The sequence below is a fragment of the Micromys minutus genome, assembly GCF_963924665.1.
Source record: "Micromys minutus genome assembly, chromosome: 22".
NCBI lineage: Eukaryota > Metazoa > Chordata > Mammalia > Rodentia > Muridae > Micromys > Micromys minutus.
The window spans coordinates 16,393,898-16,415,582 of record NC_137957.1 but is presented as its reverse complement, the minus strand read 5'-3'; the positions used below and the strand labels follow the sequence as shown (position 1 = coordinate 16,415,582).

Genomic DNA, 21,685 nt, shown 5'->3' with positions numbered 1-21,685 from the left:
GACTCCCATAACTTCTTGCTGAAATTGTTGCTATTTGTGGTCCCCAGGGAACCGATGTTTCCATCGGACATTCTGGTCTTTGCCCTTGGGAAATGATGTCATGTGATGGTCAGCAACGAGACGGGCCTGCTTCACTAAGTGCCAAGCGTAGGAGCCCTTAAACCCCCCTCACTCTTGTGAATGAGAAACTGCCATGCTCATTTTACAGACGAGAAACTGAGGCTCAGGGAAAGTGACTTAGGGTAAGGAACAGTCTTGCCAGGACTCAGAGCCCCGGTCCCAATTTTCAAGCAGGTCTCTAGGGTCTGGAGGCTTCCATAGAGGTGAGCTGGGCTTCTTCCTAGGTGGGGAGACAGACCCTGTAGGGAACAGCTCAGACTTCGACAGTAGGTTTAACTGGCTCCACTCCTGGGGTGAGTATCTTGAAAAATACTGCATTGACTTGGCATCTTTGCTATCAGGAGCAAACTGGTCGTGTGCTATCATATGAGCAAGTTAATGAGTGGAAACACTCTGGAGGGTGCCCAAGTGATATGAGTCTCTGTGCTTTGAGACGTAGCATTCTAGCTGAGACAAGCACCTGTGACTCTTTACAAGGTCTGGAGCCCTCCGAACTTGATCGAAACAAGAGGGTTAGAAAAGACAGAACGTAGCCAGTAACACAACTTGAGAGATCACCTGGTATCTTTAAGCCAAAGATGCTGCTCTTGACCACTCCCACATTCTTGCCCGTTAACTCCCTCTCTCAAGCCGCCTGTGCTGGGGGGGGGGGGGGGGGCGGCGGCTCTGTTCTCAGTGGTTAAGAGCACTGGCTATTCTTCCAGAGGCCCTGAGTTCAATTCCCAGCAACCACGTGGTGGCTCACAACCATCTGTGATGAGATCTGATGCCCTCTTCTGGTGTGTCTGAAGACAGCAACAGTGTACTCACACATAAAATAAACAAATCTTTTTTTTTTTTTTTTTTTTTAAGAGTGTGGCTTGGATGTGCTGTGGCAATCTTTTAAAAGATTTTTTTTTCTTCACACAAAAAAAGCATGCTTTATTTAATGAATAACAATGTAGTTTACATATTAAATAGCAGGATAAACATATGGAGCTCAAAAAAAGAAAGGCCAAAAAGTGAAAGCCTCAGTCCTTTTTAGAGAAAAAAAAAAAAAAAAACCCAACAACAACAAATGTATAGCACCCACTCTGAGTGGGGTACACCTAGACCTACTAATAACTCAAGAGCTAAGAAGATAGCCTTGTGGCAATTTTTGGTATTTAAAAATCATTATGCTTAATTTATACACACCAAGAAAACTTCGACTATTTTTATGTTACATTCTGTTTTACATGTACTTTATGCTTATGGTAACTAGTAAGATTTCAATGCATACTACCAAACCTTTAAAAAAATCAAGTGCTGACAAAAATATATTCATATAGTTTTATTTTTTTTTCACTTAATGTTTTTATTTTGAGACAAGATCTCAGTGCATACTCTGACTAGCCTGGAACTTGCTATGTAGACCAGGCTGGCCTGGAATTCCCAGAGCGCCACTTGCCTCTGCCTCCCAACAGAAAACATCTAATTTTTTTTTAATTATTTTTTTCTCAATAGGTTAGTGTGACATATGTATTAGGTGACTAGTCATATCTAATTTCTTGATCTAATTTTTTAAACTTAATAATGTTAATATACCACTGGATTGTACACTTTAAGTTGGTAGATTACGTGGTATGTGAATTGTACCTTAATAAAGACATTTTTTTAAAAAAGCACCAACAGGAAATTGGTAAGTTTATGGAAAGACAGCGACAATGGACTAGTTCACAACTTTTATAGAGAGGATTGGGTCGAGTTATTTAGACCTGGTATAATGCACAGAACACACTGTGAGGTGAAAGGGCTCAGGGACAAACATGTTTCTGCTTGACCACAGTTCAGGTCTGTGGGCATCACCTTTGCAATAACCACTACACAGCTCGCCCCTCCCCCAGTGTTGGTCAACAGATAACTGATTTCATCATTCTAAAGAGCTCTAAAATTACTCTACGCTACGATTTTTATCGTGATCTATTATTCCACATTGATGAGCATTCAGACTGTTTACAGCTTTTAGATATTTCAGGCAGAGGCTGCGATAGGGACCCGTGAACAAGCAAGCACAGGTGCCCCTTACTGTCCCAGGATAGGCATTGCTAAATCAGACGCCCTACATGTGGCTTTGAACACTCACTTGGTAGATCCTGATCTTGTGAACCATGTGAAGATACATGCTTGTGCTATGAGCGCTGTGTGATCACGCACATTTGTCCCATATCCTAACCAACGCTTGACCCTTTCCCCGTTTTAGGAGTAAAACTCCCTGCACCTTAAAAGCCATTTTTATGACTGAAATTGAGAAGGGGTGAGTTTCTCATTACCCAGTAATAGGACATGCACAGTTGCTGCTCTTGAGGACGTAACCTTCAGTCTGTGGCCTGTGTACATTTTCTTGCGCCTTTTTTCCTACTAACCTGTTGGCTTTCTTGGGCCTTCTACTACACATTCAGAGGATGTTTTCATCTATTCCGTGGCTTCCTGCTGGATTTTGTTTTCATTATTCTTTGCCCTGTGCAAGTCTTCTAATTTGCAGAAGGGTCTGTTCACGAAGCTTTCTCTTTAAGAGAAAATGCTACAATCCCGGTATCCTTTTAAGAAGTCACCGGCCCCCCAAGGTCATACACATAAGCCAGTGTTTTTATACCTACGTCCATCTGGAATCTCTTAGCGTGGTTCGTCAGCAGATTTTTACATCTCGTAGCACATACTTATACCAATGTTCACATTCTCAAGTACCTGTGACTTTTATATGCAGAAAGAACCACAAGGAGTTTGAAAAGAAATGCAAGGAAGCATGTCTATGAGAGGGAAGGGGCAGTGTCTATGAGAGGGGAGGGGCAGTGTCTATGAGAGGGGAGGGGCAGTGTCTATGAGAGGGGAGGGGCAGTGTCTATGAGAGGGGAGGGGCAGTGTCTATGAGAGGGGAGGGGCAGTGTCTATGAGAGGGGAGGGGCAGTGTCTATGAGAGGGAAGGGGCAGTGTCTATGAGAGGGGAGGGAAGGGATGGGGAATGAGGCTGTGGTCTAAGGAGTAGATTAAGGTTGCCATGCATCCCTGTAGGGACAAGAGGTCAGAAGAGCATCCCTGGCTTACTTTGTGATCCGGGAATCTAAGGCACCTCAGAAAATACACGAATCATAAAGAAATGTCGCAGCTTTACAAGAGCCAGGTGACAAGCCCAAAAGAATTAGACTGGCTCATAATAAAACTTTCAGTCCATCACCTGGGACAAAAAAAAAAAAAAAAAAAAAAGCTTGAGATAATACACTATTCAATAATTGAGACAATACATTATTTGGGGGGAAAAAAAACCCAGCCCAGGTTAATGGTGTCGACTTCCATTCTTTCTGCCTGGGAAAGGCAGTGAGTGAGCTTTAAACGTGTGAACTAATATTCTCTTTAGATCCTAGAAAGGTGGTGTAGCAAAAGCATGAAAGACAAACGGACAGGAGTTGGGTGGATGATGCTGTAAAGGGGGCTGAGTTGGACTCTCCGGGCTCATCCGCCCAAACCACGCTTCCTTTCTTCCTCTGGCATTGGACCCCTGAGCGTTGCTGTCTGTGGCACTGAGTTTGGAGGCCCCAACCAACCTTTCCAACCAACACGTCTGCTCACTGCTGTGTGTGCAGGCGCTGCCCTGAGAGCCATTGGAATGTCAGCTCCTTTGCCTCAATTTCTTAACATGTAAGTTACATTTATTTTTCTTAAAGCTGACACTTGTATACATTAAATTGGCAAAATATAAATTTTCAGATCTTGACCTGTTTATACTAATTCCTCCTCTCAAAGGTAGACTAAAATTTTCATTTCTCCATGATATGTTTTGAATTTTCAGTTTTTAAAATTTATTCTTAGAGAATTTCAAATGTGAAATATGATCATCCCCCCTCAAGTACCTTCAATCTAATGTGTCTACCAGCTACTTAATACATGAATAATTTTAATTATTAATAATTATAAAATTAATAAAAGGATAAAAGAAATTAACCCACATAGGCCTGCTGCTGACTGAAACTGCTTGCCCCTAACTGTACACAGTGCTGTGTAAGCAGAGAATTATCTGAGAAAGACTAAACTCATGTTACATAATATCTGTTCATGTATCATTTCATTGGTGATTTGAAAGAAAATTGCACAACAGTGCAGAAGCCCTACATAAAAATGCCTGTAAGCAGAAGGGCATGTCAGAAGAATCATGAGTTCAAGACCAGCCTGGTCTACACCTTGAGTCTGTGGCCTGTCTAGGGTGCATAGTGAGACCTTTTCGCAAAATAATTAAAGTTCTGATTTATGCCAGTGAATTTGACATAAACTAGGAATTCCTTAGCCCATGATTTAAAAAAAAAAAAAAATCTAGCATGGTTAAGAGTGTGTCTGGAATGGTTCCTTATGATTTGGGGGATTTTCTGCTACGGTTTCTTTATCATTCCAGCGGACTTAGACCATTGACCTAGTGGATAGTAGGCCTTAGATCTGGCCCGTGGCCCAGTCTTTCTCGAGCACAGCTTGCCAGCGAGCAATGTGATGGATGACCAAGCTGCCTCCTGTCCTTAGTGAAATTGATGGGTGTGGACGGTTAATTAAACACGTACAAGCTAAGAAGAAGATAAGATACACCCGAGTGGGCGGGAGAGCTCTGCTACTGACTAGGCAACCGCCCGCCTGCATCTCACTCCTGAGATGGTGTTTCTCAACACATTGTAAGGCAGAAACCGACCCAAGATACAACTAATTACAGGATGAAGTTACCAAATTGAGCCTGGCAGATCGTCCCAGTGGGGGTGGCCCACATCACCTTGGGTCTTCCTGCCGATGGTTCAAGGCCTTAGCAAGAAGGATTGTTCCGTTGGACACACAGAGCAGAAGTCGAGATTGAAGGTTGATGCTGGTGTCACTGAAGTTACAGTCTGATCCGTTACCAAAGTAATTCTCAGAACCTCTGTCTCCTCCTGCACAGCCTCCCCCCCCCTTCAGCATCCCTCCCCAGCATCATGAATGTTCTTTACACTTGATGAACATTCGTAGACACACTGTAACTGGCCAAGTCCAGGGGTCCCATTAAACCTCGCTCTGCATGCTCGGAGTTCTGCACTCATTGAGTTTCCGATAAATGCATGAGGGCACAGATCCCCTATTACCACCCCACCCCACAAAGCACTGGTGCTGCCCTAAAATCCCTCTCTCCTCTCTGACAGACCGCTGATCTTTTCACCTCCTTAATGTTTCCATTCCAAGAATAGTCTGTACTTGGAATCACATAGTAGGTCATCTTTTCCAGTTGATTTCTTTCACTTAGTTACAAGTGTGAGATTTCTTCCCTGTCTTTCCATCCGTGGTAATTCATTCCTTTTTAACACTGGTATCCCATTGCCTGGCTAGACCAGGATTTATCTGCTCATCCCCAGATGAACATATTGGCTGCCTCCAACATGTCAATAAAACCACTACATTTCTGTGTACGGTTTTGGTACATTTATTTATTGTGTGTTTGTCTGGGGATCAAACTCAAACCACCAGACTTGGCAACAAGTACCTTTACCTGCTAGACCAATTCCCCAGCCCTTGTATGTGTTTTTAATATGGATGTAATTTTTTATTTCGTTTGGGAAAATAACACAGAGTTTAATTACCAGATCAAATGATAAAAGGAGATTTAGCTGTGTAAAAATCTTCTTCCAGAGTAGCCGTGTGGTTTTGTGTGCTCACCAGCAAAGAGTGAGTTCCTGGTGGACCGTACCCCCACCAACATTTGATGCCAGATTTGGGCTATTCTAATAGTCATGTTACTCAGAGTTTTCTTGAACATAGAAAACACATGGAAGAGCATGGACATGATGGCAGCTAGCTCCATTGCTCCGGGGCGTTGGTGAGGCAGAATATCATGCCAAGATATAGCTCGAAAGACACAGCCCCAGTATCATTAGTCCTGAAAATTTTTGGTTTGAAATATTTCAGCCCTATAGGAAAAAAGACAAAAATACCCAACTGCACACAGATCTACCCAATGGTATTTTGTCCAATTTTACTTTGTCTCTTGTGAGTTTGGTTTTATTTTATTGAGACAGGGTTTATCTGTGTAGCCCTGGTTGTCTGGAAACTCCCTCTGTAGACCAGGTTGTCTCACACTCAGAGATCTGCCTGTCTCTGCCCCTTGAGTATGGTGACTAAAGGCCACCACCGCTTGGCTGAGCTCTATTGATTTTGATGAACTATTAGACATAGTAAATAGTGTATACATCCCCCTAAATACTTCAACACGTATCTCCTAAATGTAACTTCTACCTAGTCAATATACGATCTTTAAACTAAGAAACATAATATAATAGTCCGATGATAACGGACATTATTAAAGTTTTCTGTGGCTCCAACAATACCTTCTATAACTTTCCTCCCCTCAGGATTTTTTTTTAAATTTTATGGGCATTTGGATGATGCCCATGTACTACCATGTGTATGCCATATGGAGACCAGAAGAGGGTGTTGGATTCCCCTGCAATTGGAGTTCAGACAGTTATGAGTAGTCATATGGGTTTTGAGAATGGCAGTCCTCTGGAAAAGCAGCCAGTGCTCTTACCCCAAGAGCCATCTCTCCAGCCTCACAATCTGGGACAATCCCTTTGCTTTGTGTCCACGATGACCAATTCATATTGACCCAACTTTCCTAATAATTGCTAATGGGCAAACATCCTGTCAACAAGTCCTCAGTTCACCCTGTTCAATGATGCCTTGTAGTCTCTTCATGGGAGCCAGACTAGGGATGCAGAACATGGCTTCCAGCATCATTAGCCTTGAGATCATTAAATCTGCACAGTGACCTCAATCACTTCAGAACCAGGCCATGTGAGAAAGTATTGTGTAAGATGTTTGTGGTTAATGGTCCAACACAGCCAGTAAAGGTGACTTATCTTCCGGCCCTGCCCTTGTGGTGGTGTGTGTGTGCTCACCTCTTTTCGGCTGGGCACCATGCCCTGGAAATTATGAAGGGTTTTAAAGTGTAAATTCTGTTGATACTTAGCGGGGTGAGCTTTTGCAACATGTGTTTTGTTAAGGCCTTCAGGAAAGCACATCTTTAAAGAATAGCCCCTTCGATTTTCCTTTTTGTGCACTTCAGTGTGTTTTGGGCCATCCAAACTGAAGTGCAGATTTCCTGGAGCTCACATGGCTTCACTGACTACTGGCCAAAGTTTCCATCACATGTTTTAGTCACTGTTTATATTGGAAATCTTGCTTTAATTGCTCTGAGGCACTATTCAGGAGAGCCTGAGGCTTGTTTTGTTTTAAGATTTATTTTATGTATGTGAGTATGCTGTTTCAGACACACCAGAAGAGGGCATCAGTCCCCTTTATGGATGATTGTAAGCTGCTATGTGGTCGATGGGATTTGAACTCAGGACCTCTGGAAGAGCAGTCTATGCTCTTAACCACTGAGCCATCTCTCCAGCCCCGAGGTTGCACATGCTTACTGAGTTTTGCTGCCTTTGTTGTAGTTGATCTTATTTGCAGTGCTGGGGCTCGAACTCACAGCCTTGAGCATGCTAAGGAGGTATTATAGCACTGAGCCGTCTCCTCAGCTTACTCCAGTGTTCCAAGGATCAGGAGGATTGGGTGAGGTAGCACAACTCCACGAAATATCAATTCTCTTAATCCCACAGCATAGATAAGAAAAGTGATTACCAAGGAGGTAAAGCATCTTGTCCCATGTCACATGGCTAACAGGTGACAGCAGGTTCTCAAGGCTGGCAGTTCAGGTTGAGAACCAGCACACTTCATTCAGGAACACATCGTGCCTAACTGCATCGTGTCTAAGAGATCAAAAATGCTGTTTGGGGGCAGAAAGCATGACACTCTAAAACAGGCTCATCGTCCTTACCAAACAAGTGATCCGTTTGGAGATTCTGATGTCAGAAGGGTACGAGACAGGATGGTGAGTGCCCATAATCTCAGCACTGTGGGGACAGGCATGAGGGTTCCAAGGTCCAGGCCGGTCTGAGCTGCACAATGACCGAATGTCTCGAAGACAAACAAGGATGGAGATTTGGCTCAGTGACAGAATGCTTGCCTAACATGCACATGACCCTGGTTCCCTCCTCATTCCTTAGCACTGCAAACAAAATCCAGGAAAGTAAAAATAGTAAAAATAATAATAATAATAATAGTAAAATAGCTAAGGGAAAAAAATAAAGTTGTTGCAGCCTGAATAGGAAAATAAAAAGTTCATCTTTGTTAATCCATCAAATGCCCTAGGTTGGTCCTTAAAAGAGTCTCATTTAGCAACTTTAGACTCTCTGCTTGTTCTGGGAGTGCACCGGCCTTCATTCAAGATTCTAGCTTGCTTGTCCTTAAAATGAAAGACTTTTTTTTAGATTTATTTATTTATTATATACGCTGTACCTGTCTTCAGACACACCAGAAAAGGGCATCAGATCCCCTTACAGATGGTTATGAGCCACCATGTGGTTGCTGGGATTTGAACTCAGGACCTCTGGAAGAGCAGCCAGTGCTGTTAACCGCTGAGCCATCTCTCCAGCCCCAAAATGAAAGACTTTATGGCCCAAACTCTGGGAGAAAGAACCTGAGAGTAGGCAGGTTCTTCTCCAGAGTAGCTTCCAAGGGAACTAAAGTCCTTCTAATAGAAATAAATACCTACAAGGATAAGCAGATCCCAAGTACACACTTTTTCAGGGGAAGATCAAGTGGCTCAAAAATTATTGACCTAATCATACATTGCAGCAGTGTGCACCTACAGTCATGAGTATGAAGTAAGTGTGCAGCTGGTGAGATGACTCAACAGGTAAAGGGACGTGCTGCACAAACCTGGAAACCTGAGCTCCATCCCTGGGACCCACATAAAGGTAGAGAGAGGCAGACTACCTCCACAGGGCTGCCCTCTGACCTCTACAGGTGCACTGTGGCATGCACGTCTCTGTCCCTCACTATAGTAATAAGAGAGATGGGGGAGGAGAGACTGCAGAGAGGAACATCAGTCAAGTTAGAAGAACCACAGTCTCACTGCTATGAGGAGGTCCCCAGTTTCTTCTGGTCTCAGCTTCAACCGTAGTCACTCAGTTCTTGCCATCCCCAAAGAGAAGAATTCAACAGAACACAAGCAGTAGTCAAATCAAATAGTTGAGATTTTAATCAGAACAAGCAAGGAAGCCGTATATCATCAAAGACACTCCTCTTTGTAACAGATAGAGACCATTACAGAAAACCACACCCAATCAGAATGCAGAGAACAAGGGAGCCTGTGATACCCAGCCCCAACCAATAAATCGCCATTGCGACTCCTGCACCCAAGGCTCAGGGATCATTGCAGAAGAGGGGGTGGAAAGAGCCCGAAGAACGGGAAACCTGCTGTGAGATTGCACCTCCTAGAAATGTCAGGGAAACCGTACCCATGACATCTCAGCAATATGGCTGCCTAGATGAGGATGATGCCAATAGACACCAAGAGATACTACTGGACAACCTAAGAATCTGAGAACCGGAGAAATAGTCTTCCCTAGGGAAGAGTCCCCTGTTGGTTATCTAATACCAAGTGATTGATATGGTATACATATCAATGAAATGAGACACATCCAAGTATTGTAGGATTATGATATCGGTCAAAGAAAAAGAGTCTGAGATAAAATAAGATAGGGAGGGCTTAGAGGTTCTGAAGAAGCAGGAAGAGGAAAATTATGTAATTTGTTCTAATTTTTTAAAAGTTTGCTTGCGTGTTTTTATACTCTTTTAAAAATAAGAGGTCTGGCCAAACAGTAGTGACTCTGGAGCCCTGAGCTGGCGTAGTGACCACTGCTAGCTAGCTTTGTATCTTAATCACAACCACTATCTTAAGCTGTTTCGCTGGGGCCTTCAGTTGGCCCTCCCACTGTCCTTTATGTTGTAACTTTGGAGGCCTGTTAGTTAGTATGCCCTGGATCCAACCTGCCTGACATCACTGAAACAGAATGTTCCTGCTGTATAAAAGGGAACTCCCAAAGGATGATACATTGTAGCATTCCCCACGGAGGGTGCATCTTTTCAGATCCAAGAGGCTGGAGGTATAGATCATGTGTGGCAGAGCATGTGCTTAGTATGTGAGGCTCTGGGTTCAGCCCCAACAACAACAACAACAACAAAATCAAAGGAACATTTAAGAAATCTCTTTCCATACTTGTTTGCACTTCAAGAGGATACCTATCTTCTCATTTTTATTACTGATCTGCCCTTCAAAAAGGACAGGCAGATCATGTTAGGATGTTTCCCCCAAGGGACCAATAAGGGAAGCCAAAGCTTTTTATAGCATAAGGCCTCTAGAGATTTCTTTTAGCTTTGGGGATTTAAAAACAAGTTTCCTGTCACTGTGTGAAGAAAAAAAAAAGAGAGAGACTAGAAAAAAAGCAGAGAAATTATGATGGTTGGGATGTGATGGTTTTGTGTCTTGTTTTTGAAAACACGTACGTGTATACTTTTCAGTTTGCTGTGTGTAGAAGAGCAAATAGGGGTGCGGGGGGGGATGAGGGTGCAGGGGGGATGAGGGTAGTCAGGGTTCTGTTCAGATTGCCGCTCATTGACACACTCTCCTGTGTGCTAGGGGTCTTAACCATGGTGAAATCAGAAAAAGAAAACATACCCCAACCCCAACTCAATTCATCCCTAAATATTCTCTTTATCTTTTTCAATTAAAAATATACAGTTGGGATTGGGGGTAGCTCAGAGGTAGGATTCTTGCCTCTAACCAACCACTTGTAGTTTTTTTTTTTTAAGGCTTGTTTATTTTATTTATATGAGTACACTGTAGCTGTCTTCAGACACACCAGAAGAAGGCATTTGAGCCACCATGTAGTTGCTGGGAATTGAACTCAGGACCTCTCAAAGAGCAGTCAGTGCTCTTAACTACTGAGCCATCTCTCCAGCCCACCACTTGTGTTCTTGGTAGAACACTCACAAAGCCTAGATTTGATGTCAAAGCTTTGTTTTTTAAAAACATAATAAAAATGAAAAGGTCTTTCATTTAGCAATGAAAACACTGCAAACCACTCTATCACCTGTTCATCAAGAAATAAAATAGAGCCTAGCACTGACATTCCTCTGGTCTGATACAAAAACATTCCACCCAGGGGGACAGATGTGGGAGCAGATGAAACCCCATCCTTCAGCTGGCAGAGTTTAACCTGAAACCAGATGTGTGCTTTAGACCTCAGCACTCTCTTGGAAGTACTCCAAGAAGGTTCATCTTCTCTGGAACTGATCTAGGAAACTGACTTCCTTCCAGAGAGCCCATTGAAGTGGGCATGTTGTTGGCAGGTCACAGGGGTTTCCATCATACTATGGGGGAAAAAGTGGTAGCTGGAGAGATGGCTCAGTGGTTAAGAGCACTGACTGCTCTTGCAGAGGTCCTGAGTTCAATTCCCAGCAACCACATGGTGGCCCACAACCTTCTGTAATGGATGAGATCTGATGCCCTCTTCTGGTGTGTCTGAAGACATCTACAGTGTGCCTATATATAATTAATAAATAATTTTTTAAAAGTGAAGTTGTACAGGATGAACATGTGTCTGATTTTATTTCAAAGTTCATATCAGGATTTATAAGTGAGTTGCTTCCCCCTGGTGACTTCACTGACTTTTTCAAGGCAGCTGCTTGCAACTTGGTCTCATATCTATAGATTAGCCAACATCTTCGCTGTCCAGTGTGTGTGTGTGTGTGTGTGTGTGTGTGTGTGTGTGTGTGTGTGTGTGTGAACTCTAAGGTACACTATCTGTGAGGTGATTTTCTGGAAGAAATTTCTTAGAATTCTTTTTGTGGAATTAACAGTATTTAAAAAGAGGCAATCTAGTGGTTTCTCTACTATGCCAAGGACAACACTCAGGGAAATAGAGTTTACCAGACCTTGCAGGCAGACCACCCCTGATCCCACAGCTCTGGAGCGCTTCCCTGTGGAAGTCAGTATGATTGACTGTAAGCCCAAAGTGAGAGGGGGATGGGGACACCAAAGCAAAAGGAAAAGAGCCTGGGAAAAATAGAAAATAAAGACCAAGAAATATCTTGAATCCAGGTGGTAAAGAGAAAGATTTGGTTTCCTTCCCACCATGCACTCCAGGGATTGATTAGTTCAGGCTAATACAACAATCATTATACCATCCTGCCCGCCTAGCTTCGGATCTCTTGAGCACACCAGTTATTAGCTAAGACTTTTGGGGAATAAAGTATTTCCAGCGTTACAGGGAAAAGACCGACCTTGCTTAAATTAATTCTTACCGTGGCAACTACAGTTAAAAGCAAATGGTTTGCCTTTTCTTTACTTGAGTCTAAGCTAGAAGCTGGCGTTGTGGAGAGGGTGGTTGAAGCCCTGTAAGAAAGCCCTCGTTCTGACAGGACTGCGCATTCTTCAGGGGACTACTTGGTTTTCGGTCTCTGACTTGGTACCACTGAAGTCGCTCAAGGTCAGCTTCTTACCTTACAGTTCACTCAGAGGTCACCCGTGCTAAAGGAGGATTGAGTTTCCCACAGTATTTTATTGATTTTATGCTTGACTGGTTTGTCTCTCTTCCCTCCTCAAACTAGATAATATTGGGGTTCCATTCCAACAGAATTCTGTTGTCATTTGCCACCCTACATGTGACCAGCCAGCAGCTGTAGACTTGCAATTAGTAACGACAACTGACAAATATGTTGAGATGATGCTGATTTTTTTCCCTCCTTGACCATGAGGAACAAGACAATATATACAGTACAAATCTGTTATTATCTGGCTTTGAAAGCATTAATAGTTATGAAAAAGGGTTTCCCGGAACAAATCAAAGAACCATTATTAGCCGCTCATAAAAAAAAAAAAAAAAAAAAAAAGCTTTAACCCTGTAGGACTGAAGTTCCAAATGAGTAGAGTCAGTACCACAGGGAATGGAGGGGTTCTGAGAGCTGATTTTGGGTGCAGAAATGAGTATGTCCCTCTCACACAGCAAACCCAGATTCATTCCCTGGAACCCTGTTCAGAAGCATCGTGTGTGAAGCCCCACCTCTGCAGAGTGTTGCTGTTTCCTGCACAGGGAAGTTAACCATTTCTTCTTTGATTCTACACAAACAGAACCCTCCACACGTCTCTATTGTTACATATGCTTGCCATATAGGTATGGTTGTATTTACATGTAGTTCACTAGATGAAGAATTTAGGGGCTGCAGGTATAACTCAGTAGAACAAGCAAGTTGGACTTAGTTCCCAGTACCCTCCTGACATAGACCATGACTTAGTTGTACACTCTGACTAGGTAGGTGACTGGATAGAGTGGTCTTCAACAAGTTGAATGAATGAATGAATGAATGATAAAGAACTCTGAAAACAAGAGAAAAAAAGCTTAAAAACAGTGAATCTGTTGTGTGTTCCCTTCCCCTCGGCCCTCAGGACCATAAGCGTCCCTCAGCCCCTCCCTGTCTCTGACTGAAGGATAGATCTGGAAACCTGCAGACGCCTGCTGAGCATTAGCCCGTGTGTTACCCTTTCCTAGGCATTTAAACTCTGTGTGTATGTGTGTGTGTGTGTGTGTGTGTGTGTGTGTGTGTGTGTGTGTGTGTGTGAACCTCTGAGACTACCTCTGTATTAAAAAAGCAAGACAATTTTAAAATCGAAAGGAACTTCTTAATTTGGGTTTATTGGTAGGAGAGGGGTTAAGGCAGTGTTTTGCTATATGACCTTGGCTTGTCTGGTGGTGGTCTGTCTCAGTGGTTCATGACAAGAAAACATTTAAGATGACGTAAAGCGGAGCGCAGCTGCCCCAAGCACGGCTTCCATGATCTCTTGCTTGCCAGACTCGAAGTCTGTGGCCGAAAGGGGACTTGCAAGCTGTAAGCTTTCCTTGGCATCGTTAGGTTGGGCTGTGGTTTCTGGCACCAAACTCAATAGCATTAAAGGCAAAGCCAAAGCCAGGCATGGCAGACATGCCTGTTACCCTGGCACTTGGGAGGCCTCGGTAGAAGAGTTGTTAATTTGAGGCCAGCCTAGGCTCAAAACACCAAAGAGAGGGGTTCAGTGTTTAAGAACACTGGACGCTCTTCCAGAGGACCTGGGCTCAATTCCCCGGGCTCAATTCCCAGCATGCACCTGGCAGCTCACCACCATCTGTAACTCCTGTTCCAGGGGTCCAAAACCTTCCTCTGACTTCCTCAGGTACCAGGCAGACAAGAGGTATACATACATACATACATACATACATACATACATACACACACATACACATACATACATACACACACATACACACATACATACACACACATACATACATACACACATACATACATACATACATACACACACATACATACACACACATACATACATACATACATACATACACACATACACACACACATACATACATACATACATACACACACACACACACACAAGCAAACACTCATACACATAAAATAGAAACGAACAAAGCTTTTAAAAGAGAGTAAGAGGGGATGTACCTCACTGGGCCTCAAGGCAAAGCACATGCCCTGCTGGGAAGCAGAGCCAGTGCAGAGCCTTGGATTGAATTCCCCAGCACTGGAAAACCAGAACACAGAAGGCAGAGCCAGGTTTTTGCCACGTCAGCACTTCAATACTTAAAAAATAAGCTCCCTTGTGAATTACACGTTTTATTGTTCTTTCTGTTTTTACTTCTTTTTTTCTTACTTACATGGCTCCAGGCAACCATCAACTGGGATTTCGCTGTATAACTGTATGTTTTTAGCAAGATTGTTGCTACGCTAAGATCCCAGAACACAGTATATAAACGTTTTGAAAATAAGATTAATGTAACCTAGTATACTGATCTTTTCAATCACATTGTAAAATAAGAAATGTTTCTATTAAGTTGAGCTTCTTTTCCCTCTGAATAATGAGTATTTGAAGCATGAAAACGTTAGTCACGTAAACGAATGTAAGTCACCATGAAATTATAAAGTCGCCCGGAGGGAGAAACGTCCTTTCCTCTCTTCCCATTCGCTCAGAGTTCATTTTTCCGAGACAACTTATTTTTCTTTCCTTCTTCCCTGTGAAGGTAGAAACCTGTGGGTTCTCGTTGTGGGGCAGTCTCCAAAGGAACACAGAGTCGGGATTCCGGAATTCAAATACGTGGCTAATATGCACGGGGATGAGGTAAGTACCCGGCGTGAATATCTGAAAGAAACTTCCCCTCCCGTCTTGTCAACACCGCCAAGAAAGCCTGGGCCAGCATCATGCTTCCATAGTCAAGCAGCAAGGGCTGGAGAGGAAACCAGGGAGTCAGAGGGAGGGAGCAGGAGCGAGTCTAACAGCGTCAGATCACATGACTATATGTTGGGTTCCCCCAGAGATGCTTTTGTGTTGGGGCTCTCTGAGCTGCCTACAGTCCCTCCGCTCCTTTCTGGGTTTTCCCATTTCCTGTGGGCATTTAGGAAATCCAGCACTGGAGCTCTGTTGTACTTGAACTCAAAACAAGACATCAAGTAGCTGTCCAGACTCCCAGCATCTGGCTCTTTTAGTTTTTAATTTTCAATTTTAATCTTAATGTACCTACTGGTTTATGGTGCTGGGGACAGAACCTCATGTCTCATGCTTTCTAGGGAAGTACTTCATTCCTGGGCTGTTCTTCCAGCCCATGAATGTGGCATTTGACCCAGTCTGTCAGAATTCCAGCACTTTCCAGGTAGATTTACACAGTGTTCTTTCCAACCCACCATGGAATCGCCACACTTAGATTCCTTAGTATGGTCTTTTTTCCAACTTAGAGGAGATGAACCCTGTTTTTATTTTGTTATGCAAAATACCCCCCCCCCCTTTTTTAACCACTCTCACAAAAATGGCTGTTGTCCTAGTTTGCTTTCTCTCACAATGATAATGACCATGACCAAAAGCAACTTGGGGGAAAAGAGGTTTATTTCAGGACACTCAGAAAATCAGGACAGTCACTGAAGCTGAGACCTTGAAGGAAAGCAACTTCCTGCTTTCTCTAGCTCACAGCTCCCAATCTCCTTCCTATCTTCTCCTCATCTTCCCAAGGTCACCTGCCTAGGGGTTAGCTCCGCCCACAGTGGGCTGGTCCCTCCCACATCAATCCTTAATGAAGAAAATACCCTTCAGACCTGCCTACAGGCCAGCCTAATGAAGGCACTTACTTGTCTCAGGTTCCCTCTTCCCAGATGACCTTAGTTTCTGTCAAGTTGACAGAGAACCAACCAGCAATCACTGGTTGTCTTCCTCTCTGTGTTTCCTCTGGATACTTCCAGTGATTTCTATGTCCCAGGACGACATACAACTGAGGAAGGGTTGGTAGCTCCCAATACCACCGTGAAGGAAATTGATGGGGGATGTGTAAAGCACCCTATCTAAAAGGCTTTTAGCTTTTAGGAATTCCAGTCAGTACAAATGGCAGGAGGAAGAACCTGCTGGTTGCCAAACCAAGTCATAATTTGCAATGGCTGAGGTAGGATGCTGTAGCCAATGCTGAACCTCTTGACCTGATTTAACCTCCTCAAACTCTGCTTCCGGAAGGACTAGCTCCACCCTTTGTGACACACACAGCCAGCCCTTGACAGGCATGTGGCCCAACCCGTCCTGCTGAGAGAATGTTTCTTGCAGCCCCAGTTGAATTGCAAATACATGTTTGCAAGAACGGAACCTGATTTGGAGTGGCTAAAGAACAATACACCTATTTTGTCTTGTTTTGTCTTTAATCATATCCGACTGCTTCTTTAAAATCCTTTGTCTATGGAGTCTTTTCAAAACTGCTTTTAATGGCCAGCTGTGTGTGTGACACAGCTGGCCAGACTTCCTTTTCCTTTCAGTATCTACTCTATGAATCAAGGGCCCCCGGAATCCATTTTTAATAAGAGACAGGAAGTTATTTATTGACTTCCTGGGGATTCAGAGGTCACTGCTGCTCAGGAATCATCAGATCTAAAACTTCCTGAGAGGAGCAGGGGGCCCTGTCTGCCCAGCTATGCTACCCGCTCCACGCTCTTTGACAAACTGTTGACATTTGTCTCTGGGGAGTCACTGTGTCCCATCAAACCCAGTCTCTCTGGTTCATCCGGAGTCTTTAAGGAATGCTGAAAACTGCTCAAGGGTAGAGGGAGGGCAGAGAAAGCCTTCGTGTGTTCCAAGTGTGTCTTCTCTTAAGTCTTAGCTCGTGGCTGTGGCTGTGGGCTCTCTGCAGGCCTGTTAATGAAATTTATTGCTCTGAACTTGAGGTCCTGTGTATTCTGCCCTGCCCTCTGGAGCTACTAGGAGCTGGAGACAGGGATGGCCTGACCTGGTGGCCGAGGTATTACTCTGAGCATGAAGCCCCACCTTGTTCCTCTTAGATCCTTTTTGGATCAGAAAACATTTTCAATTCATGTTTTACTAAAAAGCAACGTTGCTAACATATCTTGGACAATGGGTCTTATCCTTCTTTAGAAGATGTCTTAGTTAGGGTTTGTATTGCTGTGAAGAGACACCAAAACCAAGGCAATTCTCATAAGGGACAACATTTAATTGGGGCTGGCTTACAGGTTCAGAGGTTCAGTCCATTATCATCAAGGTGGGAAGCATGGCGTCCTGCAGGCAGAAATGGTGCTGGAGGAGCAGAAAGTTCTTCATCTTGCTCTGAATGCAGACAGAAGGAAGACTCTTCCACAGGCAGCCAGGAGGAGGTGCTCTTCTGCCCTGGGCGGAGCCTGAGCATAGGAAGCCTTAAGTCCCACCTACATGGTGACACACTTCCTCCAACAAGGCCACACCTCCTCCAACAAGGCAACACCTCCTCCAACAAGGCCACACCTCCTCCAACAAGGCCACACCTCCTCCAACAAGGCCACACCTCCTCCAACAAGGCCACACCTCCTGCCAGTACCACTTCCCATGATCTAAGCATAGTCACACCACCACAGTATTTCTTGCTATCCTGATGTAAAAAGTTGGACCTCTGACCCCAGGATCTTGAGCTCTTCCAGAAGTCTAGGACCCTCATGGTGAATTTGTGTAGGAGGCATACACAATGAATGGCAAGGGAGACCAGATGGAAACATGATTTTTTTGAGGACATTTTCTCTTTCTCCTAGATACCACCACATTGAGTGTGTGAGCAGGGGTGAGGTTCTTGGGATTGATGGGATTAGCTTCAGGACCTCATGAATTTCCACTTTGCCTCTTTAACACCTTTTAAAATCATGTATTTTCACATTTAAAAAATAATGCCAAAGGTCAGTGAGATGGCTCAGTAAGTAAAAGAATTTACTGCTAAGACTGATGAATTTGTTCCCCAGCATCAAGGTGATAGAAAGAGGGAACCAACTTCCAATAGATGTTCTCTCATCTCCATAAGCTCCTGGATATGAAACAGACAGACACACACACACACACACACACACACACACATTAAATAAATTAAATAAATACAAATTAATAACAATATTAGATTATTTTTTTCTTCTACAGATGCAAGTAATGCCTGTTGTCTGTGGAAGCCAATAAAAGAGAGAAAAACAGAGAAATTTTATAAATCAGGAATAATCTATAAGCAGTCAGACTTTTTTACTCCAAAGAACTAAAATTTGAGTTTAATATAAAAAGTACTAGAGGTTGGTGGTGTGGCTCATTTTCCTACCACTTACCATTCATAGAACCCAGGGTTCAGTCCCCAGCACCACATAAAATAATTCATGCTGGCACAGGCCTACACTCCGAGTACTGGGGTAGAGAAGGCAGGGGGATCACATGTTCAAGGTTATCCTAAGCTTCAGAGCATGAGATGCCGTCTTCAAAAAAAGGTACTGAAAAAAATACTGCCTTCTAGTTTCACCTGGTTATTATGCCTTTAAAAGCTTAAAAATATTACAGACAAAATTTACAACCTATTTTTTAAAAAGTAAGAGAAAGCTGGTGGCTCTTCAAAAGCAACCCACTATTACAAATTTCATTTCTGTGCCTTTAAAAACTCAAAAGGAAACATTATATATTGACATTCCTACAACAAGAGCTTTGTTTTCTTATCATTTCCATCCTTCCGGATAGCTATGTAGAGTGGGTTCGTCTAACACACTCTTTTGCCCTTTGTAACATTTTAGAACTGGTATCCTTTAATACCAATAAATGTCTGTCCTACCTTGCTCTCACTTTCTAGATTCTCAGGTTCTCTTCAAACCTGTGCGAATCAGAATCCAGTCCAGAACCATGAGTCATAACTGGGTGACATGTCATTGAGTCTTCTAAGTAGCCCTTGAAGAATGTTTTTATGCTATTAGGCTTAAAGAAGGGGCCTGTTTAGTGATCTCCAAGGCAGAATCTGCATTCTGGAGTGGCCTCCTTACAGGAATACTACTACCCTTGTCACCTCCTTACTTTACTCTAGAAGTAAGAGCCAAGGTGTAATGGTTAGCTTTGTCAACTTGTCACAATGTAGAGTCACCTGGAACGAGTCTCACTGAGGGATTGAACACTTTTGAGTTTTCCCATGGGCATGTCTTTAGGGGTTGTCTTCATCAAGTGAATTTGGGAAGACCTTGACAACTGTGGGTGGCACCATTCCCTAGCCAGAGTTTCAAACTGTGTAAAAATGGAGAAATCACTGGACATGGTTGCATTGACCTTTAATTTCAGTACTCAGGAGGCTCTGATCTCTGAGTTCAAGCCCAGCAAGGGCTATAGAGTAAGACCATGTCTCAAAAGGAGTTGAGGGGTTGGGGAGGTGGCAAGTAAAGTACAAGCAAATAAGTGAGCATGTGTACACGCTTTCTTTCTGTTCTTGACTGTGGCTGTGATGTGACTAGCCCCCCTGAGTCCTTGCCTTGTCTTCCTCCAAATGATGGAAGTATAGGCCTATCAAACCCTTTCTCTCACAAGTTGTTTTTGTCTGGGGTATTTTATCAGAGCAAAGAAATGGGACTAAAACACAAGTGATTGCAAATTTAGGTGAAAAACAATGGTTTGGCCAACACACACCTTACGAACTGTTCAGGGCTAATTCAGTTGGTGCTGAGAGTAAGAGCTAGCTAGACTTCACTTGGAACTTTTAAAAGCAAACAGTAGGTGGCAAAAACAAATTTAAAATGGCCGTTTGCACATTAGTGCTGCTATCAAAGTAATTATAAAATCTCTCCCTATTTTGTACATTTTCACATCTCTTCTTACAAGGTTCGTATTTATGTGCTCGAAGGAGACCTGTGTTGTGGTTACTTTGCTTTCTTTGGAGGCTCTACGATCGCCTCACGTCTTTATTTTGATATCAGCTTCGTGTGCTGAACTAACCAGTTAGGTTTTTACAGATCTTTACCAGGGCAGAGCAGTAGCTAATGCTTACCAGGCACGAGCCACGCTAAGATCTCTGATCGCCTCTGCAGAAGGTTTAGATGCTGTCCCGTGTACTGTCACACTCAGGGTTTGAACAGAAGGTAAATCTGGAGCCTGGGCTGCGCTTACTCATGGAGCTGCTACTTTTTCTCTTCTCACTGGCTTTGGGGTGCTGTTTCTCCTGCTCCAGATGTTAGATACAGATCTACAGTCTATGATGATACTTTGTCTCATGGAATTCCGGTGGTTCCATCTCTGTGTGTTGAGAAAACTTGGGCTGGTTGACCTCGTAAAACCAACAAACCCTTAGACTGGGCATTACTGGAGCATTTTTCTCTATCAGCTCTCTGTTCCCAGAGCCTTCTAGTTCCCTCCCTGCCCTGACTGCTATGGGATCACTCTGGGGAGCTCACAGAAGGACGTCATCAGGTTGATGAGTATGCTGTCTTCAGAACCACATGAAAGAATGTTAAGGCTCTACCTTTCTTGGCGGAAACCAGCAGGTGCTTTTGTGGCTCACCCAGACCCTGCTCTGCAAGCAGCTCGGAAAGCTGAAGTGTAGACACCCCCATTCTAGATTCAATTTACATGGGCTATTAATAGATATTCCCAAAGGTTAGTCATTTTTAATTGAGAGGTGATACAGGCACACGCAGAGATTGTCCTTATGCCACAGGTAGTCACAGTATAAGCCTGGTTCTGACTTCCAAGGCACCAGCTGAAGTTCCCGGGCTCTTATGGCCATGATGAGCAAAGAACTGGAGAGGGGACACAAGGTTAGAAATAAAGAGAACTTACTAAGAAAAGGAAAGTACAGGTGTCTTAGTTAGGGTTTTATTGCTGTGAACAGACACCATGACCAAGGCAAGTCTTATAAATAAAAACGTTTAATTGAGGCTGGCTTACAGGTTCAGAGATTCAGTCCAGTATCAAGGCAGAAGCATGGCAGCATCCAGGTAGGCATGGTACAGGAGGAGCTGAGAGTTATACATCTTCATCCAAAGGAAGCCAGGAACAGACTGAGCATCCTCAGGCAGCTAGGAAGAGTGTCTCGAAGCCCATCCTCAGAGTGACACACTTCCTCCAAGAAAGCCACACCTTCTACTAGTGCCACTCCCTGGGCCAAGCATATGCAAACCATCACAACAGGAGTGGGCTAGTGAGTTCAAAGATAAACATGCACCCCCAAAACACAGGGCCTTGAGCCTCATGACTCTTTACCAGTCACTAACATAACCTCCCTCTCCAAGATTATCTATGGTTGAGTATATTCTTCCAGGGCAGGGAGAGGGTAGATTATGCTCTGGTTCCCTATGT

At 43.6% G+C, this 21,685-nt stretch overlaps 1 protein-coding gene across 1 annotated transcript in view; it reads left to right on the top strand.

Annotated features, from left to right (window-relative positions):
* The window catches only part of CPM (carboxypeptidase M), a gene marked incomplete at its 5' end in the record, with an annotated part of 52,263 nt that overhangs the window by 9,379 nt on the left and 21,199 nt on the right, over positions 1 to 21,685 (top strand). Inside the window, one exon of the mRNA XM_080935758.1 lies at positions 15,124 to 15,217. Coding sequence (XP_080791884.1) covers positions 15,124 to 15,217 — 94 coding nt within the window. The remainder of the gene's footprint in view (positions 1 to 15,123; positions 15,218 to 21,685) is intronic.